The sequence below is a fragment of the Balaenoptera acutorostrata genome, chromosome 9 (assembly GCF_949987535.1).
Source record: "Balaenoptera acutorostrata chromosome 9, mBalAcu1.1, whole genome shotgun sequence".
In the NCBI taxonomy this organism is placed as follows: Eukaryota; Metazoa; Chordata; class Mammalia; order Artiodactyla; family Balaenopteridae; genus Balaenoptera; species Balaenoptera acutorostrata.
In genome coordinates this window covers 50,293,186-50,315,089 of record NC_080072.1, presented here as the reverse complement: position 1 = coordinate 50,315,089, position 21,904 = coordinate 50,293,186, and the positions used below count along the sequence as shown (strand labels likewise).

The following is a 21,904-nucleotide window of genomic DNA, read 5'->3' as shown; positions in this document are numbered from 1 at the left end:
TTGGCTCCATCATCTTCAATGTGTAGCTTTCAAGGTCATATGCTCAAAGGCCAAAGTGGAAATAACATGGGGGACTGTGCATAGGAAAATTTAAGGACCCAAGTCACAGAAGTAGCACACCTTAGTTCCACTACCATCCAATTGGCTAGATTCAATCACATGGCCCCACTTAAGAATAAGGGAAGCCGGGAAAGAGTACAGCTAATTTCCCAGGAAGAAGAAAATGGGTGCGAGGAACAGCTGGCAAGTCTCTGCCACAGCATGCATATACCAAAACCACCATCTATTTTGCCAAAGATACACAGGTGTCCAGGGGCACATGACAAACACATTGTGGGGTACAAGAGGGGCAGAAGTATGAATCAGGAATAAAGTAAACAAACAAAATAACAAAGAACAGGAGAGGGACCTTTCTGAGCCAGTCCTAATATAGTGCCATGAACATGGAGGAGGATTAACTCAATTTTCAGCATCAATCTATGTACCAACAACAGTGAGAGAAAAGTCAAGTAGCAATGGTGACAGCAGTGCCATCCTAACCAGACTGACTAAAGTTGACCTTAGATTTTGCAGCTGTTCATCCTCCCGTGGCTCCTGTCTGTTCTCTAAGCCTCACTCCCTGGACTTTCCATTAGTTCTCTGAGTAAATTATTGACACCCTTCCAATAATTTTTCTTCTTAACCATCTTATTAAAGCCAAATTTGTACAGAGCAGATTTATTTTACCTGCTGAACTTCCAGAATATGCTGAACTTTCGCCCCTACGGCAGGCACCCTATTTTGTCCCTGGCTTCAGCGGGATGCTGCTGTAGAAACCCAGCGCCTACACCTGCCTCCAGCAATCACAGCCAAGCGGCAGGAAGATGACCCTTACCTCCCAAATCTCAAATGAGTGCATCTAGTCAGGGGCACTTATTTTGTACTCAGAACCCTAGCTGCAAGGATTTTAATTTCTCCAGATGGCAAAGAATTTGAGGCAACCAGGCCAATATATAAGTTTACTACGGTGGATGCATATTATGAAGTACTTCACAGCTGACAGAAGCAACAATCTAGATGTATGAGCAGCTACATGGGAGTATACTGGCTATTTACCTATTTTCTTTTGGCTCCTACACTCTCCATATCTCCCTCTGCAACACACCTCCCTCTCAGCCCCCACGTACACACACTCTGGAGTTGTGTTGTTGCAGCTGTGACTCTGCAAAGTGTATTTCCCGGAATCCACTGGCAAGTGGTCCCATTAGGTTTTGCCAAAGGGATGCCATAGAGGGAAACTGAAAATGACACACGGGGGGGAGAGTCTTCATTCCTGTTTTCCAGTTGCTGTCACAGTATTTCAGCTGCAGACAGTTGTCTCTGGCTACTCGCTTCTTTTGCACTCAGCAGCAGCTTTGCTACACTTCTGAGACACCAGCAGCAGATCAGCGAACAGTCAGACCTTGCTCCCTCACCCTCACGGCCATTGCCTTCCTCAGACGTCCAAGCACCAGGTACGTGCAGGGAGCCTCCCCACAGAGATCTGAGTACTGACCAGTCAAAAGTGGCCCCTTTTCTGAGCTCCTAGTTTCTGGTAATCATTTCCCTTCTTCCCTTTTGTCTTCCCAGGCCTTAGGACATGATCTGATTTCTCCAGTTCTTTTATAAGGATTTTTTTTTTTCTTTTTAATTAATTAATTAATTTATTTTTGTCTGTATTGGGTCTTCGGTTCGTGCGAGGGCTTTCTCCGGTTGCGGCGAGCGGGGGCCACTCTTCATCGCGGTGCGGGGACCGCTCTTCATCGCGGTGCGCGGGCCTTTCTCCATCGCAGCCCCTCCCGTTGCGGAGCACAGGCTCCAGACGCGCAGGCTCAGCAATTGTGGCTCACGGGCCCAGCTGCTCCGCGGCATGTGGGATCTTCCCAGACCAGGGCTCGAACCCGTGTCCCCTGCATTAGCAGGCAGATTCTCAACCACTGCGCCACCAGGGAAGCCCTGATTTCTCCAGTTCTTAATTTTTAATTACGTCAAGCATCTTCTTTTGTCTCAGCCTCTATCACTTGTAGTCAACTCTCTGCATTAAATGCCCTCTATTTGAAACACTTAGTATGGTTTCTATTTTCCTGAGTGGGCCCTGATTGATAACATAGATGGATATTAAAAACACAGTTGAGTGATGGAAAAAAAGAAGACAAGATTTGTTGACAATACTCTATAAATAAAGCACATGCACGAGAACAATTCACATTTTACAAGAATACTTGCACAAGTAAGAAGATATTAAATAAGGGTGCTAGATATACCTACATAGAATTTACTCTAAGGTAATAAAGGTGATCCAGGGCCCACCAACCTTCCTACTGTACATGAAGTTAGAAATGCAAGCTTCATTGATGGGAATTTTTAGAAATAGAGAGAACTTCTCCCTGAAAGGTAAAGAAGCAGTGCTGTTCCCTCCATCCTAAATCAAGCGAGGAGGGCTCCAACAGAACCACTTATTGTCATTTCATGTTCCCATGAGAGGGAGAGACCTTATATTCATTCAGCACTACATTCTCTAGCAAGACGCTTGCTATACTCAGAAACTTATAGACCCAGCTCCATATGGCCACTGGGGTGGAGCCTGGGGCAGAGGCTTCTTGGGAGAAAGTAACCTGAATCACTTGTGAGGGTTTGGAGCCAGAGAGAGAGATATGGAGAGCTCAGAGTCAGGCTAGCTGGGACAGGGCAAGGGGAGGGGAGTCAGCTGCTGGCTGGGCTGCATTTCTGCTGTTTGGCAGGACCAACATGCATGAGTTTCCTGGGAGCTCCCGGAAAGGTAACCACTCTTAAGGTATTTGTTGGGACCTCTCCCAGGAGGGCTGCCCACCAGGGTGAGGGACTTTAGCACTGGGACGCTGTGCATACACTGTCAGCGTCAGGAGCTGAGGAGCCGAGGGGGAGTGTGGGCTGAGTATCATAAGGAGGGAACCAAAACCAGTTAGCACGCAAGTCCCCATGGCGGGACTCCAAAGAACCCCAATACCTCACACACTGAGCCAACATTTAAATGCCTGTCTTGGTAGAACACCCTGATGAAGCTAAACTAAATCAAAGTTTAGCCTTTTTGCCTCTAATATGCCTTCCCCCATCCCAATCCTAGAAGTGGCAGAGGAGGTAAAGAATGAGTGAAAGAAACAGACCATAAAGGTTTCCCCACCCCACTAAGCTGGAGGGAGAACAGCTTTGAATTGGATGAATTGCTGACAGGCCACTGAGATGTGGGAAGGGGCGGGGGAGACAAATATATTTAAAATAGTAATATTTCACATTGGTCTCAGCCATGTTATAGGGAATAATGGAACATATTTACACCAGAGTACTAACAATGTAGGACCCTTGAAGTAAGGCCAAAAAGATAGGGGCTGTGGCTACCTGTGAGACTCCTGAGAAGGGTAACGGTAAGTAGGGTGTCTCTGCTTAATCAAAACACATCATCTTGTGACCATGAGGATCAAGAGAATCACACAGACCTAACTGCTAACATCCTTGAATTCTTGAACCAATGCCAACAACCATCAACCATCAGGTTTCTAGTTTTACAAGAAGAAAAATCTAATTTGTTTAAGATATTCTTTAGGGGGATTTCCTTTATTTTTTTGGTCACAATCAAAATGTAACTGATAAACGGATAAAATCAGTACCTCAACTTCCTCATGTGAGCATTTTTTTTCCCCAGTTAGGAGTCCAATTCATAGGACTGGGGGAAGTGTTGACTGGCATCTGGTAAGCTAATTAAATGTCTGAAGCACCCTGAAGGAAACAAAAAGGGTTTTGTGATCAAGATAAGGTGGACAGTATGGCTAGAGAAGATATATTAGCCAGAGCATATCATGCTAAACATTAACGCAACAGAGGTTACTCCTTGTACAAAGAAATGTGGATATTCTTGGTCAAGCAATTCTCCTCTAAGCAGGGACTTAAATATCCAGACTCCTTCTATGCTCTGACTCCATCTTCAGAACACATGCTTCAAGGTCACCCTGGAAGGCAGAGGAGGGGGTGGAGCATATGGAGAAGGCTCGTCCACTCTTTAACTGTCTTGGTCTGGTACTGAAACATCACTTCTACTCACTTTCCACTGGGGAGGACTATGCACACAGCCCCACCCTGATGCAAGGAGCTGGGAAATGTAATTTAACTGTGTGTCCAGGAAAAGGACATTTTGGTGAGCATCTAGCCTGTTTTTTCCACCGAAGAAATGGTGATGCTGGTGTGAAGATCTGGAAGATGACAATGAACTCAGCAGGGAAAAGTATCCTGAGAAGATGGAGTGGCAAATATAACAACCCAGAAGTAGAAATGGCTTGGAACACTTGAGGAATGGAAAGAAAGCCTGTGTGGCTGCAGTTTTGTGTGGAAGCAGTGGGTTAAGGTGCAGTTGGAGAGGTCTGGGCAAGATCACATAGGGCCTGGGAAGGAGTTTGCCTTTTGTTCTCAGAGTACTGTGAATCCATTGAAGGATTTTCAGCAGAGAAGTGACATATCTGACTTACATTTTAAAAAGCTCACTTGGCTGAGTGGAAAATGAATTGCTCTGGGGACAGGAGTGGAAGCAACTGGACCAGTAAGGTGGTTACTGCAGTAGTCGAATGTCCTAGAACCAGGTGGCCAGCCTGAGAAGTCAACAGGGATGGAGGGGCTTCCCTGGTGGCACAGTGGTTGAGAATCTGCCTGCCAGTGCAGGGGACACGGGTTCGAGCCCTGGTCTGGGAAGATCCCACATGCCGTGGAGCAGCTAGGCCCGTGAGCCACAGTTGCTGAGCCTGCGCGTCTGGAGCCTGTGCTCCACAACAAGAGAGGCCGCGATAGTGAGAGGCCCGCGCACCGCGATGAAGAGTAGCCCGCACTTGCCGCAACTGGAGAAAGCCCTCGCACAGAAACGAACACCCAACACAGCCATAAATAAATAAATAAACCCAAAGTTTAAAAAAAAAAAAAAAGCTAATGTTTAAAAAAAGCAAAAAAACAAAAAAAACAGGGGTGGAGGACGACGTAATTAGAGGTCTCTGTGAGAATCTGTAAAGGGCTTCGTGCAATTACATAAGTGGTTGAGTGACTGGAGCCAAGCTGTGTCTCTGCCAAGACCGCGTTGCTTCTTTGGGAACTGTGCTCCCTTAGAACAGTGTTAACAGGAACAAAAGCTGGAGCACCACAATGACTGCAGGGGCAATACGCCTCTAAAAGGGATGCTGAGGAAGCATGAGCACAGACTGCTATCCAAACCCAACTTTATTCTTGTCTCTCACCACCCTCCAACCCTTTTTCATTTAGAGAAAAGCTGCAGCAAGCCTGTGACTTTTCAGCTCATTCTTAGTTCATAGATGTCTTAGAATCAGTTTAAGATGCAAAACCAATCTCAAATGATTGCAATGGGGCTTCCCTGGTGGCGCAGTGGTTGAGAATCTGCCTGCTAATGCAGGGGACACGGGTTCGAGCCCTGGTCTGGGAAGATCCCACATGCCGCGGAGCAGCTAGGCCCGTGAGCCACAGCTACTGAGCCTGTGCGTCTGGAGCCTGTGCTCCGCAACAAGAGAGGCCGCGAGAGTGAGAGGCCTGCGCACCGCGATGAAGAGTGGCCCCCGCTTGCCACAACTAGAGAAAGCCCTCGCACAGAAACGAAGACCCAACACAGCCAAAAATAAATAAACAAATTAATTTAAAAAAAAAAAGATTGCAATGTCTAATCCAGATCTGTCTAATGCAGATTACAATAAATAATCTGCACCTATCGTAGCTTTAACTATTTTCGCCTCCCAGCTCTGTCCCACTTAAGTCAAGGAGCCTGCACTGGGGAAGGGAGGAATGATCTGGATGCTCTCTGCTCTTCTCACCTCCTCTCCACCTAAGAGCTGCTGACTGCTCTGGGCCCAACTGCAGAGAAGGAAGGGGATAAAACAGTTCTTGCTTGACTGGATGTTTCTGTGCCCCATGAGCCTGCTACACATTTAAAGGGAGCATCATGCTGTCCCTTTTCTGCAGCCCCCTTTACCTTGGGGGAGGCAGCTTTACTCTGGGTGGTCTCCTGAGCCTCCCTCCTCCGCCCACATGGCACACTCCTAGCTTCTCTGTGCTGAGGTCTCCTTGCCTCTTCAAATGGTCCTACTGGACAGGACTCAAGACCAGCTGACGCTTCCCTCTCCTGCAAGGTGCAAAGGATACACTCATGCGTGGCTTACCACAGCAAATTCTGGGAACACAGGCCAATGCCAAAGCAGCAGCACTCCCCTGGCTCCACCCCTGAAACAGTTAATGAATCCCTGTTTGCCCTCCGCATTTCCAGGGCAGGAGTCAGATTCCAGGTTCACCATTTCTTGGCTTTAGGAATAAATACCTCAAGCTTCCCAAATGCTCCCAGTGGAATCTCCAATTACACTCTTTCCCACTCCTGTTTACCTCTTACTATATGACTGCACTCCTTCATTCTGTTCTCCAATTGTTCCTTAAACTGATCTCATTGTTCCTTAAACAGCTGGCATGCTGTTATTTCTTAAAGAAATATATATTGTTCTCTCTTCAGCCTAGGCTCTCAACATTAGACACTGAAGCCCAGGCGTGGACTTGAAGAACAGCTTGTCCTGAAGCTGATGATGGAGCAGGGAGGACCCAGACGCAGGAAAGTCCTGCTTTCAGAATTGATAGAAATGCAGATAAGAGGCTTGGCTGAGTTAGGGGGAGCCGGGGGCCTGAGTCAGACCCAGAAAGATGTTTATATAGGTGGCTGGAGCCAGAACAGGCAAAGAAAGAATCCAAATTTTAAGTAAGGGAGGAAAGCAAAAGAGGGAGGAAGGCAGACCCCAGCTGTCCTGCTGAGCATAATAATAAAGCAGGGAAAATTAATCAAGATCTAGGAATATAAATAACACTTGGGAAACAGAGATGTGGAACTATAAAAAGGTGATGTGTGTCCTACAGTGAGACAGATGCCCTGTTACTCCAAAACATCCCTTAGACTTTATGGCTTGCCTCCCTGTTCTCCCAGGTGATTCCTGTCCCATGGAGCTGCCGCAACAGTTGTCTCTCCAACAATCCCCAGTGAATCCCGACAAGCTGGAGGGGACTGTCAGGGTATTTTGTCTTGGCTGCCTGGCAGCCAGCTCCACTCACCAGCCTCACATCACCCCCAAGATCCAAGATGGAAGTCTCTCTAGGAGGCTGTGTGAACCCTCTGTCCCTTTGAAATTCATGCTATCCCGCCTCTCCTACTCTTTGCAGATCTCCTGGATCTGCCCCCTTCTTCAAGAGGTTGGCACCTGTTCCATGCTTATGTCTACCATCACACTGGAGAATTTCAAAGTCCACGCAGAACCTCTCTCAATACCTGAGGCCTCCATGCATTAACCAATCTCCTGGCAACCTCCCTTGCACACCTCTCAGGCACTCACCCCTATAACTACACTCTAAACTTGGCCATTGCCTGGAGCTGCTCTGCTTCCAATATGAATTATTTAGGCATTCCAGTTTCTGACCACAGTCTCCCATCCTTCCAGGTTACTTGTTCAGTTACCCCCAATGCAACAACCTACTCCTGTCTTTACTCCACTCACCTGTTCTACCAAATTCCATGGTCCAGCATAGCAATCACTTACTTACGAACGGTCTGAAATTCCTTTGCTCGTTTATGTCAATTGCAATGCAAGTTTCCAACTCTGGATGATCCCTCAGTACTCACTTTTCCCACAGCTACACCTAGATTCCTGAGTAGGTAGAGATAACCACAGCATTGGGCTGATTGGGCTCACTATAAATTCATGAATAATACCACTATAAATTCAAACCCCAGGCCCTCAACATTATGCAGCAATCCTCTCCCCGCTGCGATCTGACCTCTCTCTCATCTTAATAGACCTTTCAACAGCATCTGACAGCCAGCAACCTCCCCACTCCTTCCACATTAAGAAATCCATTCTCCTGGTTTTACTCCTCCATCTCTGGCCCCACCTTCTCTTCTTGTCCCCTTTATTGGTTCATTTTCCTTTACTCATCCATTAAGTGCTCCTGAGAGTTCTATTCCAAGCCATTTTCTCTTCTCATTATCTTACTTTGGATATCTTATCTATTCCTATGACTTGAATTACCTCCTCTGGCTGCTGAGTTTCTGTCCCACTTCCAAATGAACATCTAGGTACCAAAAACCCAACCTTTTGAATGGCATCACCAGCCCAACCAGTTGCTCAAGCCAGAAGCCGAAGACTTGCTTCAGATTCCTTTCTCTCACCAAGCCGCAATGTCCCACCGGTTCTACTCACTGAAGCTCTCCCAACCGCCTCCGCCTATTCCACCGTCACTAGTCCACAGTGCCCTCATCATGTGCCCGAACCTGGGTTCCTGCAACACCCCTGCTCCTCATCGGTCCCACTCAACTGGACCCTGTCATCCTTATCACCTCCTTAGATGGATCTCAAGTGACCAGCTCGGGAATACAAAGATAAATATGAGTTGAGAAGACTGCAGCCTAATGCACAAAGCAATTGCCACACAGTATTTAAGTGCTGAAACTGCACTCTTCACGTAGCACTTTGAGAGTGCGGATGAAGAGGTTAGTTCTGCTTTGGGAGTAACGGAGTAGGAAACAACTAGGCTGTTTGGAAGGATGAGTAAGACTCTGCCAATCAGATGAGTATTCAGCAGAGAGAAGCACATGCAAAGGTACTGAGCAGTATCTGCTGGATGGTTCATAGCCCAGCCTCCAAACATGCCCTCTGGCCTACACAGCCTGCCTCAAAACACCCACCTTACTGGAGGCACCCAACTGCCTCAGAGCCCCGGAACCTGTGTCCCAGTGGTCACTCTCAGTTCTTGTTCTTTGAAACAGGTAGAACAGGCTGTATCTTTATACCTGGGCCCATGGCAGATGCCTTCTGGAAGAGGCCAAGGACCTATCATCTCAGTTCATCTTCTCCCAGCACTAGCCTTCCCTGTCCATAGCTTTCCTAGGACATGCTGATTTGGGCCCACTACAAGGCAGAAGCAACAGACAGACCCTTCTGCCAATGAACAGCCCAATCTCCACCCCAAATAGCATCAATCAGTTGTGATTTATGAAGAGACCCAGCTCCTGCACCACCCCCCCTCCAAGAACAGCTCACAATCTGTCAAGAATCTCTAAAAATCCTATAAAATAAGCCTGTTGAAAGGCCTATCTTGAGCTCTCCCAGTCTTCCTCAGTCAACAAATCCATTCTTTACTCTTCAACCCCCTAACCCTGCCTGGAGAAGGTCTTTAGAAAACAGTAACGCTTACAACACACAACAGCCAACAGCCACAGCTACAGTTTATTGTGCACCTCCTGTGCACCCAGCCCTAGCTACAGATTTCCTCATTAACCCACACCACACAACAATCCCATGAGACAGGAATCCTACCATTTTCCAAATGAGTAATATGACATTCAAAGATTAAAAGACTCTCAGCAATCAGTGGCAGGCCTACCTGATTCCAAAATCTGTGCCCTCAGCCAGACACACACCAGGGCCCTACAGGACAATAGATACTAGGAGTAGTTTGGGCCATACAGCTCCCAAGATGGAGATGAGGATCAGGGGCAAGAAGCACTCAGTACAGGGACAATCAAACCATCCTGACCTAGAAGCCCAGACTGATGTGCTCAGCCAGGATGTTGGCGGGCTACCAGCTGCCCCAGAGCCAAGAAGCAATGCCTGCCCCAGGCCTTCAAGGCCTGGGCAGACCAAAGCTGCAGAAGCTATGGGTAAGCAGAAGGAGCTGGTGCTCAAACAGGAAAAGCAGAATAGAGGAGAGTGGAGATGCTAGGACAGAAAGCCCATGTGGCTCCTGAGAGATGGAAAGAGGAGCCAAACCCAGAGATGCCTTGAATTCCAAACCATGTCATTTCCATGACACTGAGGGGATCCATAATTCCCAGATACTCCTGCATTCTCACAATAAACTCCTTATTCTTTAGCTAGCCCAAATGACTTTATGCTTCCTGGAACCAAGAAGCCTTCATTAGAGCAGGGCTGAGCCAGGGGTTTCATTACATTTTGTTCTTGGGATGGAGTAAGGGTGGTACCAGGCCCCGGGTCACAGCCTGGCTGGATACAGTCTTCAGAGTACTGAGCCTGGAGTTCAAGACTTGCCTCCCCTTTCAAGGGGGGTCCAGAGGTCACCTGCGCTTGTAGAGACAAGGCTGGAGCTTCAGGCCTGAGAGTTGAGCCTTGGGCCCGACCCGAGGAGGCCCAGTCTTTTGAAAGTCAAACAAGAAGAAGTGGCTGTTGGTCAGGTCCTACGGACATAAAAGACCCAGTGAGCTCTAAATCCTCACCCCAGCTCCTCAAACCACCTCTGTCCACATCCCGTCCCTGCTCAGAAAGCTTCCCAGGGCTCTCCCACGAGTCATGCCTTCAAGGAACAAACGTCTGTGTCTGATTATGATCTCCTTCCTGAACACCACTATTACCCTGAAGGGCCACACATGTGACAAAAATACGGACAGACTTCTTGGGGCCCTCACCTTGGAGATGACCTTGAAGCCCAGTTTGGTGACAGCCCCCAGAAAGGTCCGAACATCTTCAAAGCGGCTGCTGACCTCAGCCACTTTCAGGAGACCCCTGCAAAGGATGGAAAGTTCTGGGTAAATGCACAGACACACGCATGTGCACATATACATGCATCTGTTTCCTGGGGACTCCTACCCTGGCTTCAGCACTCGATTTGCCTCCTCTAGGAAGTCTCTGATGTTGGTTCCCATCAGTGAAAGGCAGAACACAGCCACATCTACAGATTCATCCTCCAGAGGCACCTGTGCAGAGTGAGAGTATTGTATGAAGCACACATTATGGGGAGGAGAAAGCCAGCCCTGAGTGCTAGGGGTGGACACAAGGATGCCGGGCAGAGACGGCATGTTAGAGATTAGCACATGGAGTTTGGGCCTAGGGCACAGGCCAGATATGTGGAAGGAGTGGGGTTTACCTGGGCCATGTCACACACAGTGACCCGGGGGTCCAGAGAGGCCAAGTCGAAGCAGTGCACAGGGTTCCGGATACTTGAAGCCAGGCGGCAGTCCCCACAGCCAAAGTCAGCCACCACCAGGGACGCAGGCCTGGAAGTGGAAGGGAGGAATAGCTCACTGGTCTGGTCTGAGCCCGTGACTGACACACCTCGCTTCTCACAATGCCCAACTCCCACTCACCGCTGGTGAAGATCCCTGGCAATGCGGTCCACTGGCTGCAGTGGCCACTTCTTAACTTGGCTCTGGAAGCCACGGTGGTAGAGGAGAAAGGCCTCAGGGTCTTCCTGGAAGAGGCGCTGTGCAGCACTGCTGGGCCCTGAGTACAGCTGTTCATTGAGGTAGCGGAACCGGGCACCATCCAGCCGCTGGGCCATGCGGGCTCGCAGAGCCTCCGCCCGGGCTCCATGGCTGTCTGGACTGCGGGCAGGAGGCACCTCTGTCTCCTCTGCGGCGGCTGTGACTGAGGCCTGCTCTGGTGGCTGAGGAAGCCGAAACTTGTTCTTCTGTCTACGCTTGTTCTTCTGCCGGTTCCGCCACTGCTTGCGACTCAAGGTATGCGGAGGATTAGAGCAAGGGGTCTCAGGGCTTGGCTTGGTGAAGTCATTTGCAGCACTAGAATTCCAAGCTTTGGAACCTGCAGGGAGTGAGATGGGAAGGCATATTTGGGGCAATATCCCCTGAATTCAGAGGCTTAGCAAGAGACTAAACCTGAGACAGAGGTTGTGGCCCAGACAAAAGTACTTCTTATTCCCTAACCCCAAACCTAGTGGTGGCAGATAACCTCTGTCATATGTAGGATCAGCTGATCCCCCCTCCCTGTCCCACATGCACTAATACCAGTTTGGTCAACATTGTCCAGGGGCTGGGCAGGATTTGAAGGGTCCTGTTTCTGGCATTTCCTCTTTCTCTTCTCTTCTTCAGCAAAGTCATTGCCAAGAAGAGCCCCTTTGTGGCACTTCTTCCTTTCCACTTCCTCTTCCTTGGAGTCACTGCTAGGTGGGCCCTGTTTTTGACGTTTCTTCTTCCTTTTCTTCTCTACTTCAGGAGAAGCGCTGGCAAACAAGACCTTTTTTGGGCGTTTCTTCTTTCTTTCCACCACCTCCTCCTCGTCCTCCTCGTCACTGCCAGGCAGACTGGGGGGCTGCTGGGGAAGAGATGCTGCCTCCAGGGCCTGTAATGTGGCCAAGAGCTGGCGGCGCTTGGAGCCCTGGGGGAAAACAAGGGATGAGAGCAGGAGCGAAGAGAATGGATGGGGTCTGGAGAATAAGAAAGGAGAGATGGGGACCTCATTGAGACGCTGGTTAGAGGCATCTCTGGATTATTCCCAATCAACTTAACTTGTCATGAAGACTGCCAGACCCTGAAGAACTTTCAAGTCGCCATCCCAAGGAGGGCAGATAAATCATCCACCCCACTTTCTTCCTTGTGCAGATGAGGTAATGGGGTTCCCCAGAGAAATGCGATAAGGTCACAAGCTACAAGATCAAGGCCAGGGACCAGGAGTTCCAACCCTCAATCTCAGGCTTCTACCTCTAACTAATACCTTTTTATAAAAGTTAGGAAGGTTTCTGAAAACAAGAGTAACAGGATCACACGTGTGTGTATTAAAGGTGCCTCCTTTAATAGCTGTAGTGTAGAGAACAAACTGAAAAGGACAAGCTGTAGACAGAGGCCAGTGGCACGGACTACAGCAATGGGTTGAGGGGTTGAAGAGGAGGGAATAAAGCAGACAGATTCCATGTTGGAAGCTGACCGAAGGATAGAAAGAGCCTGAGCAAGTGCAGCAGCCCTCACATCGGCAAAAGCTTAAAGGAGAAGGTCTGCTGTCTGGGAGGCCATTCTAGGTTGAAGTCCTACTGGGCGGTCCTAAGCCAGGCACTTATCTTGGAGTTCCCCTCAGCACCACCTCCCTTTGAAAAGTAGTACTGACAACCCTTCATCGTCGTTCACTCTTGCTCTCTCCTATCTCCACACAGCACCCAATGACCTTTTCAAAATTCAAATCTGAAGAAATCATTCCTCTGCTAAAACACTCCACTGGCTTCTATCTTTACTGTATGCAACGCTTCTAATCTAGCTCTCCAATTTCTACGGCACCCCCTCTCACTCTCTCCGTTCCAACTACACAGATTATTTCTGTGTAGGTGTGTGACCCTAGCAGAACATGCTCTCTCACACCACGGTCTCTACACGTGCTTTTCCTTCCAAGAAACCCTCTTTGCTTCACTAACTTCTACTCACCAAGTCTCTCTCAGTTCCAACGTCACTTTCTTTTGGAAGTTCCGGGATTTTCGGGCGGCCGCAGGCTCCCGCCTCCCCCTAATAATACACATGCGGCGCGCCCCAGCTCTGGGATCCAGCGGGGTCCGTTCCGAGTGCCCCTGCGGGTCCACTCACCTTGATTTGCGAGTCGGCCGTGGTCCGAGGCCGTAAGGCTACAGACCCGAGGTCCGCGACTACTGGGGCCTCCTCGGCCCACTCCGGCTCCTCGAACATGGGGCTGGCGAGAGCGAGGTCGCGCGGTCCACCAGCCTCTCCACGTGCCCAGCTCGTCTCCAGGAATCAAATCGCTCAGAGCCTCCAGAACAGGGCCGAAAACCAAAGAGTGAAAGCTAAGGCGGCTAGAGCAGCCGGCGCAGCGCCGAAAACCATCGAGTTTAGACACTGGTGGGCTAGAAGGTCAAGGAAGGCGGGCTGGAGGGCTGGGGGAAGGAGGCCCGCGCTAGCCAGAGAGGGCCAGGGGCGGGGCCGGGCGGCGGGCGCGGCCGGACGGGAGTTCCCCGGAGAAGGCTCCTCCAGCCCGAGTCCCGGTGAGTGTGGGAGCACCCGTGCCCCCTCCCCAAGGCTCGAGCTCTACCAGGCGGTCACCCCTCACTCCGCCTACTCCGTTCCGAGTGGGGAACGAGGGCCATCCCCGGGAAGGACCTCCGGTCCCCTCCCCCAGGGTATAGGGCGCCTAAACTCCCCCCTCCCCCCAGCTCTGTCCGCGGGTAGGGTCTCTGTGCTTGCTCCCTGACGTCCCTTCGGGAGGTACTACCTCTTAATCACCCCCTACTTCGCCCGACCCGCCTTTCCCTCGCGCCCAGGGGACACAGTACGGGATCATCCCGCTGCCCCCCTAACCCCTTCACAGACCTCCAGTAGCCGGGGACGCAGTGCCCAGACCCCCACCCCAACACAAACACTTCTCTCCTTTAAGGGACAAAGCTTGGGGCTCACCCCCCTTCCCTGGATCCTTCTACAGTCCCCACGCTTTCCCAATCGAGGGGACTGAGCGCCGGGACGCTGCTATGGACGACATTTTCACTCAGTGCCGGGAGGGCAATGCGGTTGCCGTCCGCCTGTGGCTGGACAACACGGAGAACGACCTCAACCAGGGGTGAGCTGAGGTGGCTGGTGGGGGAGAGGAAGGGCGAAGACATGCGCCTCTCCGCGATGTGGGGGTGCTCACGTCTGGTGCGGGCTGCCGACTTTCCTATCCAGTGTGATGAGGGCTAAGCACAGCCAGTCAGCGGGGCAGAGGGTCTCCACACAGGAAACTGTTGTTTGAGCTGAATCTGGACTGAATAAGAATTTCACAGGCAGAGGCTGCAGAGAACTTTTCTAGCCTCAGTAAACTGCATGGGCAAAAGCTAGGGGGTAAGACACCCAGAAGAGGGTGCCCGGAAATTGTCCGGAGTTCCATATGGCTAGAGGATAGAAGACCTCTGTGGGCTTCTGTGGGCTGAAGCACTGGGTACAAGCGGAGAACGACAGGAGATAAGATTGGAAAGGTCTGCAAGGGTCAGCCAGATCATGCAAGAATATTTAGACTATAATAATGTATTTATTCCAAGAACAAGGGTTTAAGGCCATGTAATGATATGATGAGACTGTCCATTTGTTAAGTGTCTTGGATGCTTTGTGAAGAGCAGTTGGTGATGTGAAGAGAGGCACCAGCAGTGGTGATAGCTTGGACTGGAATTGGGGCAGGTAAAAAAGAAAAAAATGATCAAATTCCTGAAACCTTTAGGATAAAGAATTGGTGAGACTTGGTGTGGGAAGTGAGGAAGGTCAAAGATGATGACCAGGGTTCTGGCTTGGGCACTTGGGTAGATGGTGGTTCCTTTTACTGACATGGACAAGACTGAAGGGTGATGAGTTCCACTCTGGACATGTTAAAGTGACAGTACAGTGAAGTGGAAATGTTGAGTAGGCTGTTGGATTTCAAGAGAGATCTGACTTGGAGACAGATTTGGGAGATATTAGCAGGTAGGTGGCACCTGAAGAGGTGGGTGTGAAACAGAGGGGATGAGAAACCTACAAGACCAAAAAGGAGCAACTGGAGGTTGAAGGAAGGAAAATATGCTAGTAAGGCTTGGAGAAGTGACTGTTTCAAAAAAAGGGGAGTGGTCAACGGTACTATAGGCTGCTGAAAGGTCAAAGAACTTGAGCACTTTAAAGTAACCACTGAATTTACAATTATATATTTGATGATCTCTGTGAGGGCTGTTTCAGAGGAAAACAGGTGAAGAAACCAGACTATACTTGGTTCCTTCATTTAAGGAACTATACTGAACTTCTGTGCTGGGTGCTAGAGGTCCAGAATCAGACATAATGCTTGCCTTCAAGGCAGCAGCCCTGTGACAGGTTGAATGGGAGGCAGAGAAAGTGAATGTAGACAAGTTCTTTAAGGTTGGCTGAGACAGGAGGACAAGAAAAGCAGTAGTGATGTTGATTCAGGATGGTGGATTTTAATTTTATTTTAAAATTTTAGTTTTTGAAGTTGGGAGAATTTATTTTTTAGGTTTGAGAGGTAAGGATCACCTGTTATCTTCATCCAGGCTTTACAGGTCCCTATTAGGCTCTATGCTATTTCTCCATAATTCGCAGTCACTCCTTCCGTTTTTCATGTAATTCTTCAAAGGGTGCTCTGATAAAGACAGCGAGCACAGTTAGTATTTTGTTGGTGGGGTTATAACGGGTCAGGTGAGGTTGTCCAGTGAGCCTGGCATCTAGGAAGACTCAGCTGCCAAAAGGTGAAGGGGTGGCATTAGTGAAACTGGTGCTGGTTTGAGTGGATAGGCTTTGGGGGCCCAACTGGCTATATGCTGGATATGAAGTGAGGGTGAACTTCCTGCTGGCCTCTTCGGGACTAAAGTTCAGGTTCTGAGGTGACCGGCAGCCTGACAGTGGGCAGAACCCTTGTGCCCATACTTTTGCTCTCAGGCTCTGGCCTGCTCTGGGGCTACAGACTGCCAGAGGCTGATAAGCTGGGGCACAAATTAAAGAGCTGGGATGCAAAACTGACTGATAAGCAGGGGGTGGTGATTACTTTAGGAAGAGGGAGGGGAACACCCACCTCCCAGGAAAGGTTTTGGCTATCTTTGCGAGCAGATGAGGGCAGCTGTGGAGGGAAATCTAAGTTAAAGGCCACACCCACCACCCACATTGGCTGTGGGGACATCTGGGTGGCCCGCGGTGGCGGCTCCAGGCCCCGCCCAGAGCCCACACACGGGAAGTGACCGCAGCACTAAGGCATCCTGAGGCTGCCGGCCCAGACCACGGACTGCCCCCCTGCTCCGCCCCTTGGATCTGCAGCCCAGGACTGGAGGGAATTTCCTTTTATGGCCCCAGGCTGTCAGGCCGGCCTAGCTTCCACCCAGTTGTTTTTTTTGTTTGTTTGTGTTTTTTTGTACATTTCTTTTACTTTATAAAATACAAGTTCTTGGGAAAAGAAAAAAGTCAGGTATAGCTTTCTTTCTAAAGAAGCCATTCTCATTTTGTTTTCTTTGCCCAGGATTGCTTGAGTAGAGGAATCCTGTCTTATGTGGTGGTATCTACTTCATCATGAATGACTTATCAAAAGCATTTCTCCTTTTCATTATAAACCCTTCCAAACCATCATTTTAATTCCATTCCCTTTTTAGATCTTAATTTCAGTATCAGAACCAATCAGTAAGCTTGCTTCCTCTCCCATGAGCTGCGGCTTTCCTTCTCAAAGCTACCCCTCCTTCCCATTAACATGCACTGAACAGCTGCCCTCACTCCTTTCTCTCAAGAAGCTTACAGTCTAATAGACAAGACAGCCCACTAAAAGATTTTTACAATCCAGTGTGACAAGTACTGTAGTAGGGGGGTGTGCCAGATGCAGTGGAAAACAGAAAGGACCAACAGATGTTGCAAAAGGGGTGCAAAGGAAACCAGATGAAGAATGTTACCACTTAATGAGATAGGGCATGCCAGGTAAGAAAGGCTAGTGGGAGATGGTGATGAAGACAATGAATCATATGGATTTGTTGGGATTTCAGGTAGTGGTTGGTTGGGTTTGAAGCTCAGGGGAAGGTCTGAATTGGACAGCTTTGGGAGTTGCTGGCATGAATGGGAATCAAAGTCCTAGAGGTAAAGTTTCTCGGGGAGAGTATGCAGAGTGACTATCAGTTTTTTTTGTATCAAAGCCTTTGCCCCCATCCCACCTCCAGATCAATGACCATTGCCCCTTCCTCAAAGGGACGATCATGGCTTCTCCCCCTTGCACTGGGCCTGCCGAGAAGGCCGATCTGCTGTGGTCGAGATGCTGATCATGCGCGGGGCACGAATCAATGTGATGAACCGTGGGGATGACACCCCTCTGCACCTGGCAGCCAGTCATGGGCACCGTGATATTGTACAGAAGGTATGTATGAACCCCTGCTTCTGTCATCTACTTGACGTACCTGCCTGGAAGTCAGCCACAGGCACTAGAACATACCGTAGAAAGTATGTATACTCTTCTCCCTCCTTGCATGCCTCAACACACATCTCTCATTTGGGACTGACTGTACCTTCTGCCTCTTTCTGTTTGGCCATGGGGACCAGCTGCTGCAGTACAAAGCTGACATCAATGCAGTGAATGAGCATGGGAACGTGCCCCTGCACTATGCCTGTTTTTGGGGCCAAGATCAGGTGGCAGAGGTGAGTACTCAGGCCCTGAGTTCCGGGATGGGTGGGAAGCAAAGTCTGAGCTGGAGTGGGAGATTCTAGAACCCTCAATCCATCCTATGAGTACTGCCCAGTACTCACGACATTCACAGGGTTTGTACTGCATCTACATTCATGGTTGGTTGTGACTGCTCTCATCACAGCCACCTTTTAATTCCAGGACCTCGTGGCTAATGGGGCCCTTGTCAGCATCTGTAACAAGTATGGAGAGATGCCTGTGGACAAAGCCAAGGCACCCTTGAGAGAGCTTCTCCGAGGTCTGTCCCCATCCACCGCTCGTGTCTTATCATATTTCAGCCTATCTCCTCCCAGCACACAACAGCTGAGGCCAAGACTGTTTGTCTTTCTTCCCTAGAGCGGGCAGAGAAGATGGGCCAGAATCTGAACCGTATTCCATACAAGGACACATTCTGGAAGGGGACTACCCGCACTCGGCCCCGTGAGTCAGTTGTGAGGGGAGGGGTGGTGATAGAGAATAATCCTGGGCTCCTGGGGCTGGGTGAGAGGGAGGCTGGTTAGAGGGAAGTACCTGACTTGCCCGTACTCTCAGGAAATGGGACTCTGAACAAACACTCTGGCATTGACTTCAAACAGCTCAACTTCCTGGCGAAGCTCAACGAGAATCACTCTGGAGAGGTGACCCCTGCCCTTGCCCTCCCACCCCCCCACATATTACCTGCTCTGCACTCGTTTTAAGTTTTTCCTCCAGTTAGTGGGCAGGAAAGCAGTGGCCTTAGTTAAAGCCTTCTAACCCATATCTGTCCCCCAGCTATGGAAGGGCCGCTGGCAGGGCAATGACATCGTCGTGAAGATGCTTAAGGTTCGAGACTGGAGTACAAGGAAGAGTAGGGACTTCAACGAGGAGTGTCCCCGGCTCAGGTGCGGCAAGGCCTAAACTGGAAGCCTTGGTTCCAAGGAACCCTGCCCAGCACCCAGAGGGAGATCTTTTATGCTGGGTCTCAGCCAGGGACATTCTCTCCCTCTTCCAGGATCTTCTCCCATCCGAATGTGCTCCCAGTGCTCGGTGCCTGTCAGTCTCCACCTGCTCCTCACCCCACCCTCATCACACACTGGATGCCATATGGATCCCTGTACAATGTGCTACACGAAGGCACCAGTGAGTAGGGGATGCCAAATCTCGTTGTGGCAGGGGAGGGGAGAGAAGTGTAAGCCTCTCCAAACTATTTAACTCTTGCCTCCTCTTTTAGATTTCGTTGTGGACCAGAGCCAGGCTGTGAAGTTTGCACTGGACATGGCAAGGGGCATGGCCTTCCTACACACACTAGAGCCCCTCATCCCACGACATGCACTCAACAGTCGTAGTGTAATGGTGAGGTCACAACTTCACTCCTGGCCCAGGCCCCAGAAGCCCTTTCCCTATCTAGAATAGGACTTACCTCCTTCCACACAACTATCTTCTCTTCCTCAGATTGATGAGGACATGACTGCTCGAATCAGTATGGCCGACGTCAAGTTCTCCTTCCAGTGCCCCGGACGCATGTATGCACCTGCCTGGGTGGCCCCTGAAGGTGAGTGAGTGCATTATGTTGGGAGGCAGAGAAGGGGCAGCTCAGTAGTAACGGAAGGGAGCAGAGACAGGATAGGCAGCTGAAACAGTTAAGTCCTGTCCCTCCAGCTCTGCAAAAGAAGCCTGAAGACACAAACAGACGCTCAGCAGACATGTGGAGTTTTGCAGTGCTTCTGTGGGAACTGGTGACACGGGAGGTACCCTTTGCTGACCTCTCCAACATGGAAATTGGAATGAAGGTGAGAGCATAACTGGATATACTTGTGTTGGGGGAATGGTGGTGGTAGTGACAATAATTGTAGTGGGGCTGGACTCTTCCTACATTTGTTCAAACATACAGAATCCTGTCCTGAGGGCTAGAGGCCGATCCCCACATGAGACTCAAGTTCTGAGACCCACGTTGTTTTTCCTTGTGCTTGCAGGTGGCATTGGAAGGCCTTCGGCCTACCATCCCACCAGGCATTTCCCCCCATGTATGTAAACTCATGAAGATCTGCATGAATGAAGACCCTGCTAAGCGGCCCAAGTTTGACATGATTGTGCCTATCCTGGAGAAGATGCAGGACAAGTAGGGCTGGAGAGTCCTTGTCTAAACTCCAGAGGTGTCAGGACACGGTTAGGGGAGTGCACCTCCCCAAAGCAGCAGGCCTCTGGTTGCCTCCCCTGCCTCTAGTCATGGTACTACCCCAGCCATGGGGCCCATCCCCTGCCCCCATCCCTACCACTGTGGCCCAAAAAGGGAATGGGCTTAAAGCTTTGTCACTTGCCACACGGTGTCTCCCAGCATGGGAGGGATCAGCCCTGCCTGTCACAATAAAGTTTATTATGAAAACAGGCTGGTGTGGGGACAAGGGGATGGACAAGTACATTTAGATTGGGTGGCTCAGGTGAAGTAGTGCGGCTTCTTCACATTGATGCCATACTCGCTGAGGGCAGGGGTCAAGTCCTCCATGGTTAGAGTGTACTTGCGGTCCTGAGGGAAGAGGGGAGAGCACCAGCTGAACACAGGAATTCCAGATTTCAATCCCAGGTGGGTGACCCTGAGTAGGTCTTTCACCTCCCCTAGGGCTTAGTTTCCCTCAAAGGGGTTTCAGGATAATTTAAGCCTCTGCTGCTGTAGGAGGTAATAACTGACTCAATGAGCCTCCCCTCACACCTTGCTCTTGCTTCGGGAACTGCCAGAGGCTGTGCCCTTCATTTTGCAGTGCTGTAGGGCATCGTTGGCAATATCTGAGATGAATTTCTGGGCAGCTAGGGAGATGAGCCGAATTCTAGAGAGAGAAAGATGGTATGAGAAGGAGGTGGACAGCAAACTCCACACAAGCACCCATGGCTCTAACCTGCCCGGAGTTTACTCACATGCGTGGGTCCGAGGCCTCAAAACCAGCACGGTTCAAGTAGTAACCAGTCACTGCATCGGGGATCTGAGAAATCAATTAGACGACTGTCAGTGTTAGCCCTGTGTACTGTGGGGCTGAGAGTGGGAGGATAAGGGAAATGGAGGGCAAGCCTGGCTACCAGGAAGCTCCTCGTTTGGGTGGGCAGAAGGGATAAATCACAAGAGCTAGTAGGGGAGTACACGCAAGAGGACGCTGCAAATACAGGTGGTGTGGCAGAAGCTGACGTGACAGCGGGCCAGCAGCCTGTTCAGGCGGGAAGCCCACCGTAGGCGTGTAATCCTCCAGCTGCATCAGGAAGTCCACCAGAGGCGTGCTGGACACCACCGGCTTCACATCTCCGTTGGCCGCGCTTGGCAGCACGTAAACCCCGTTAGACATGGCCCCCTCCGGGGGCGCCGCGCCGCCCGCCGTCACCGGAGCTGGAGGAGAACCAGCAAACTGAGACATTGGAGGTGGGAGGCGCGGGGGCCCAGCTAGGTCTGCCTTAACCCTCTGCCCTCAACCGCCGCTGAGCCCAGCCCAAGGCGCGGCCCTCGCCCTCACCCGTCCCGGCCCTCACCCGCCCCGCGCCGCTCGGCCGGCTCCCCGGCCCGCGCCGCCACGGCTCCCGTGCCCCCTGCCGCGGCTCCAGCCCCAGGCCCCCCAGCTGTCCCCGCGGGGCTGGCCTTGTTCTCCGCAGCGACGCCGGCGGGCAGCGCGGCGGGGGCCGAGACCGCGGGTGCCGGGCCCGAGGCCGAGGCGGCGGAGGCCGGCGCCACCTCGGGGTCCGCGCCGGAGCCGCTGCAGCTCATCGGGCCGGTGGGAGAGGCGGCGAACAGAGCCGCTTCCGCTTCCGTTCACGTTACGCACGCACCAGGGTGGACGTCACACGCCTCGCGACTCGCCCCTCCCACGACACGTTCGCTCCTCCCTTAGGCCGCCCGCCTCTTTTCGCGGCCCCTCGGGCGGCTAGATGAGAAAGGCCGATGGGCGGAGACCAAGTGTTGGAGAACTGCGGTGGCGCGAACATTTCTCCTCCCACCCCGCGGT

At 50.9% G+C, this 21,904-nt stretch overlaps 3 protein-coding genes across 5 annotated transcripts; 1 reads left to right on the top strand and 2 right to left on the bottom strand.

The window, feature by feature from the left end:
- Positions 1 to 1,980: 1,980 nt before the first annotated feature.
- On the bottom strand, positions 1,981 to 13,697 carry RRP8 (ribosomal RNA processing 8). The gene is made up of 7 exons (XM_007172838.2): positions 13,385 to 13,697; positions 11,825 to 12,194; positions 11,168 to 11,621; positions 10,948 to 11,077; positions 10,671 to 10,777; positions 10,490 to 10,586; positions 1,981 to 10,261 (listed from the first exon to the last, which is right to left on the bottom strand). Exons 1-7 carry the CDS (start codon positions 13,481 to 13,483, stop codon positions 10,142 to 10,144), a joined length of 1,377 nt encoding a protein of 458 aa, XP_007172900.2. The 5' UTR covers positions 13,484 to 13,697; the 3' UTR covers positions 1,981 to 10,141.
- On the top strand, positions 13,678 to 20,309 carry ILK (integrin linked kinase). Of its 3 annotated transcripts, none has more exons than XM_007172834.2 (13): positions 13,678 to 13,797; positions 14,187 to 14,366; positions 17,477 to 17,642; positions 17,825 to 17,920; positions 18,108 to 18,204; positions 18,303 to 18,386; positions 18,498 to 18,583; positions 18,717 to 18,826; positions 18,937 to 19,064; positions 19,156 to 19,277; positions 19,377 to 19,476; positions 19,584 to 19,714; positions 19,898 to 20,309. In XM_007172834.2, the coding sequence occupies exons 2-13, from the start codon at positions 14,278 to 14,280 to the stop codon at positions 20,045 to 20,047; spliced, it is 1,359 nt and encodes a 452-aa protein (XP_007172896.1). In that variant the 5' UTR covers positions 13,678 to 13,797; positions 14,187 to 14,277; the 3' UTR covers positions 20,048 to 20,309. The 3 variants fall into 3 exon arrangements, with proteins under 3 accessions (XP_007172896.1, XP_007172897.1, XP_007172898.1); XM_007172835.2 differs by having other exon boundaries at positions 13,701 to 13,797; positions 14,232 to 14,366; XM_007172836.3 differs by lacking the exon at positions 13,678 to 13,797 and adding an exon at positions 13,811 to 13,932.
- TAF10 (TATA-box binding protein associated factor 10) lies at positions 20,278 to 21,708 on the bottom strand. The gene is made up of 5 exons (XM_057552280.1): positions 21,435 to 21,708; positions 21,140 to 21,294; positions 20,835 to 20,899; positions 20,632 to 20,746; positions 20,278 to 20,448 (listed from the first exon to the last, which is right to left on the bottom strand). The coding sequence occupies exons 1-5, from the start codon at positions 21,664 to 21,666 to the stop codon at positions 20,359 to 20,361; spliced, it is 657 nt and encodes a 218-aa protein (XP_057408263.1). The 5' UTR covers positions 21,667 to 21,708; the 3' UTR covers positions 20,278 to 20,358.
- Positions 21,709 to 21,904: the final 196 nt, after the last annotated feature.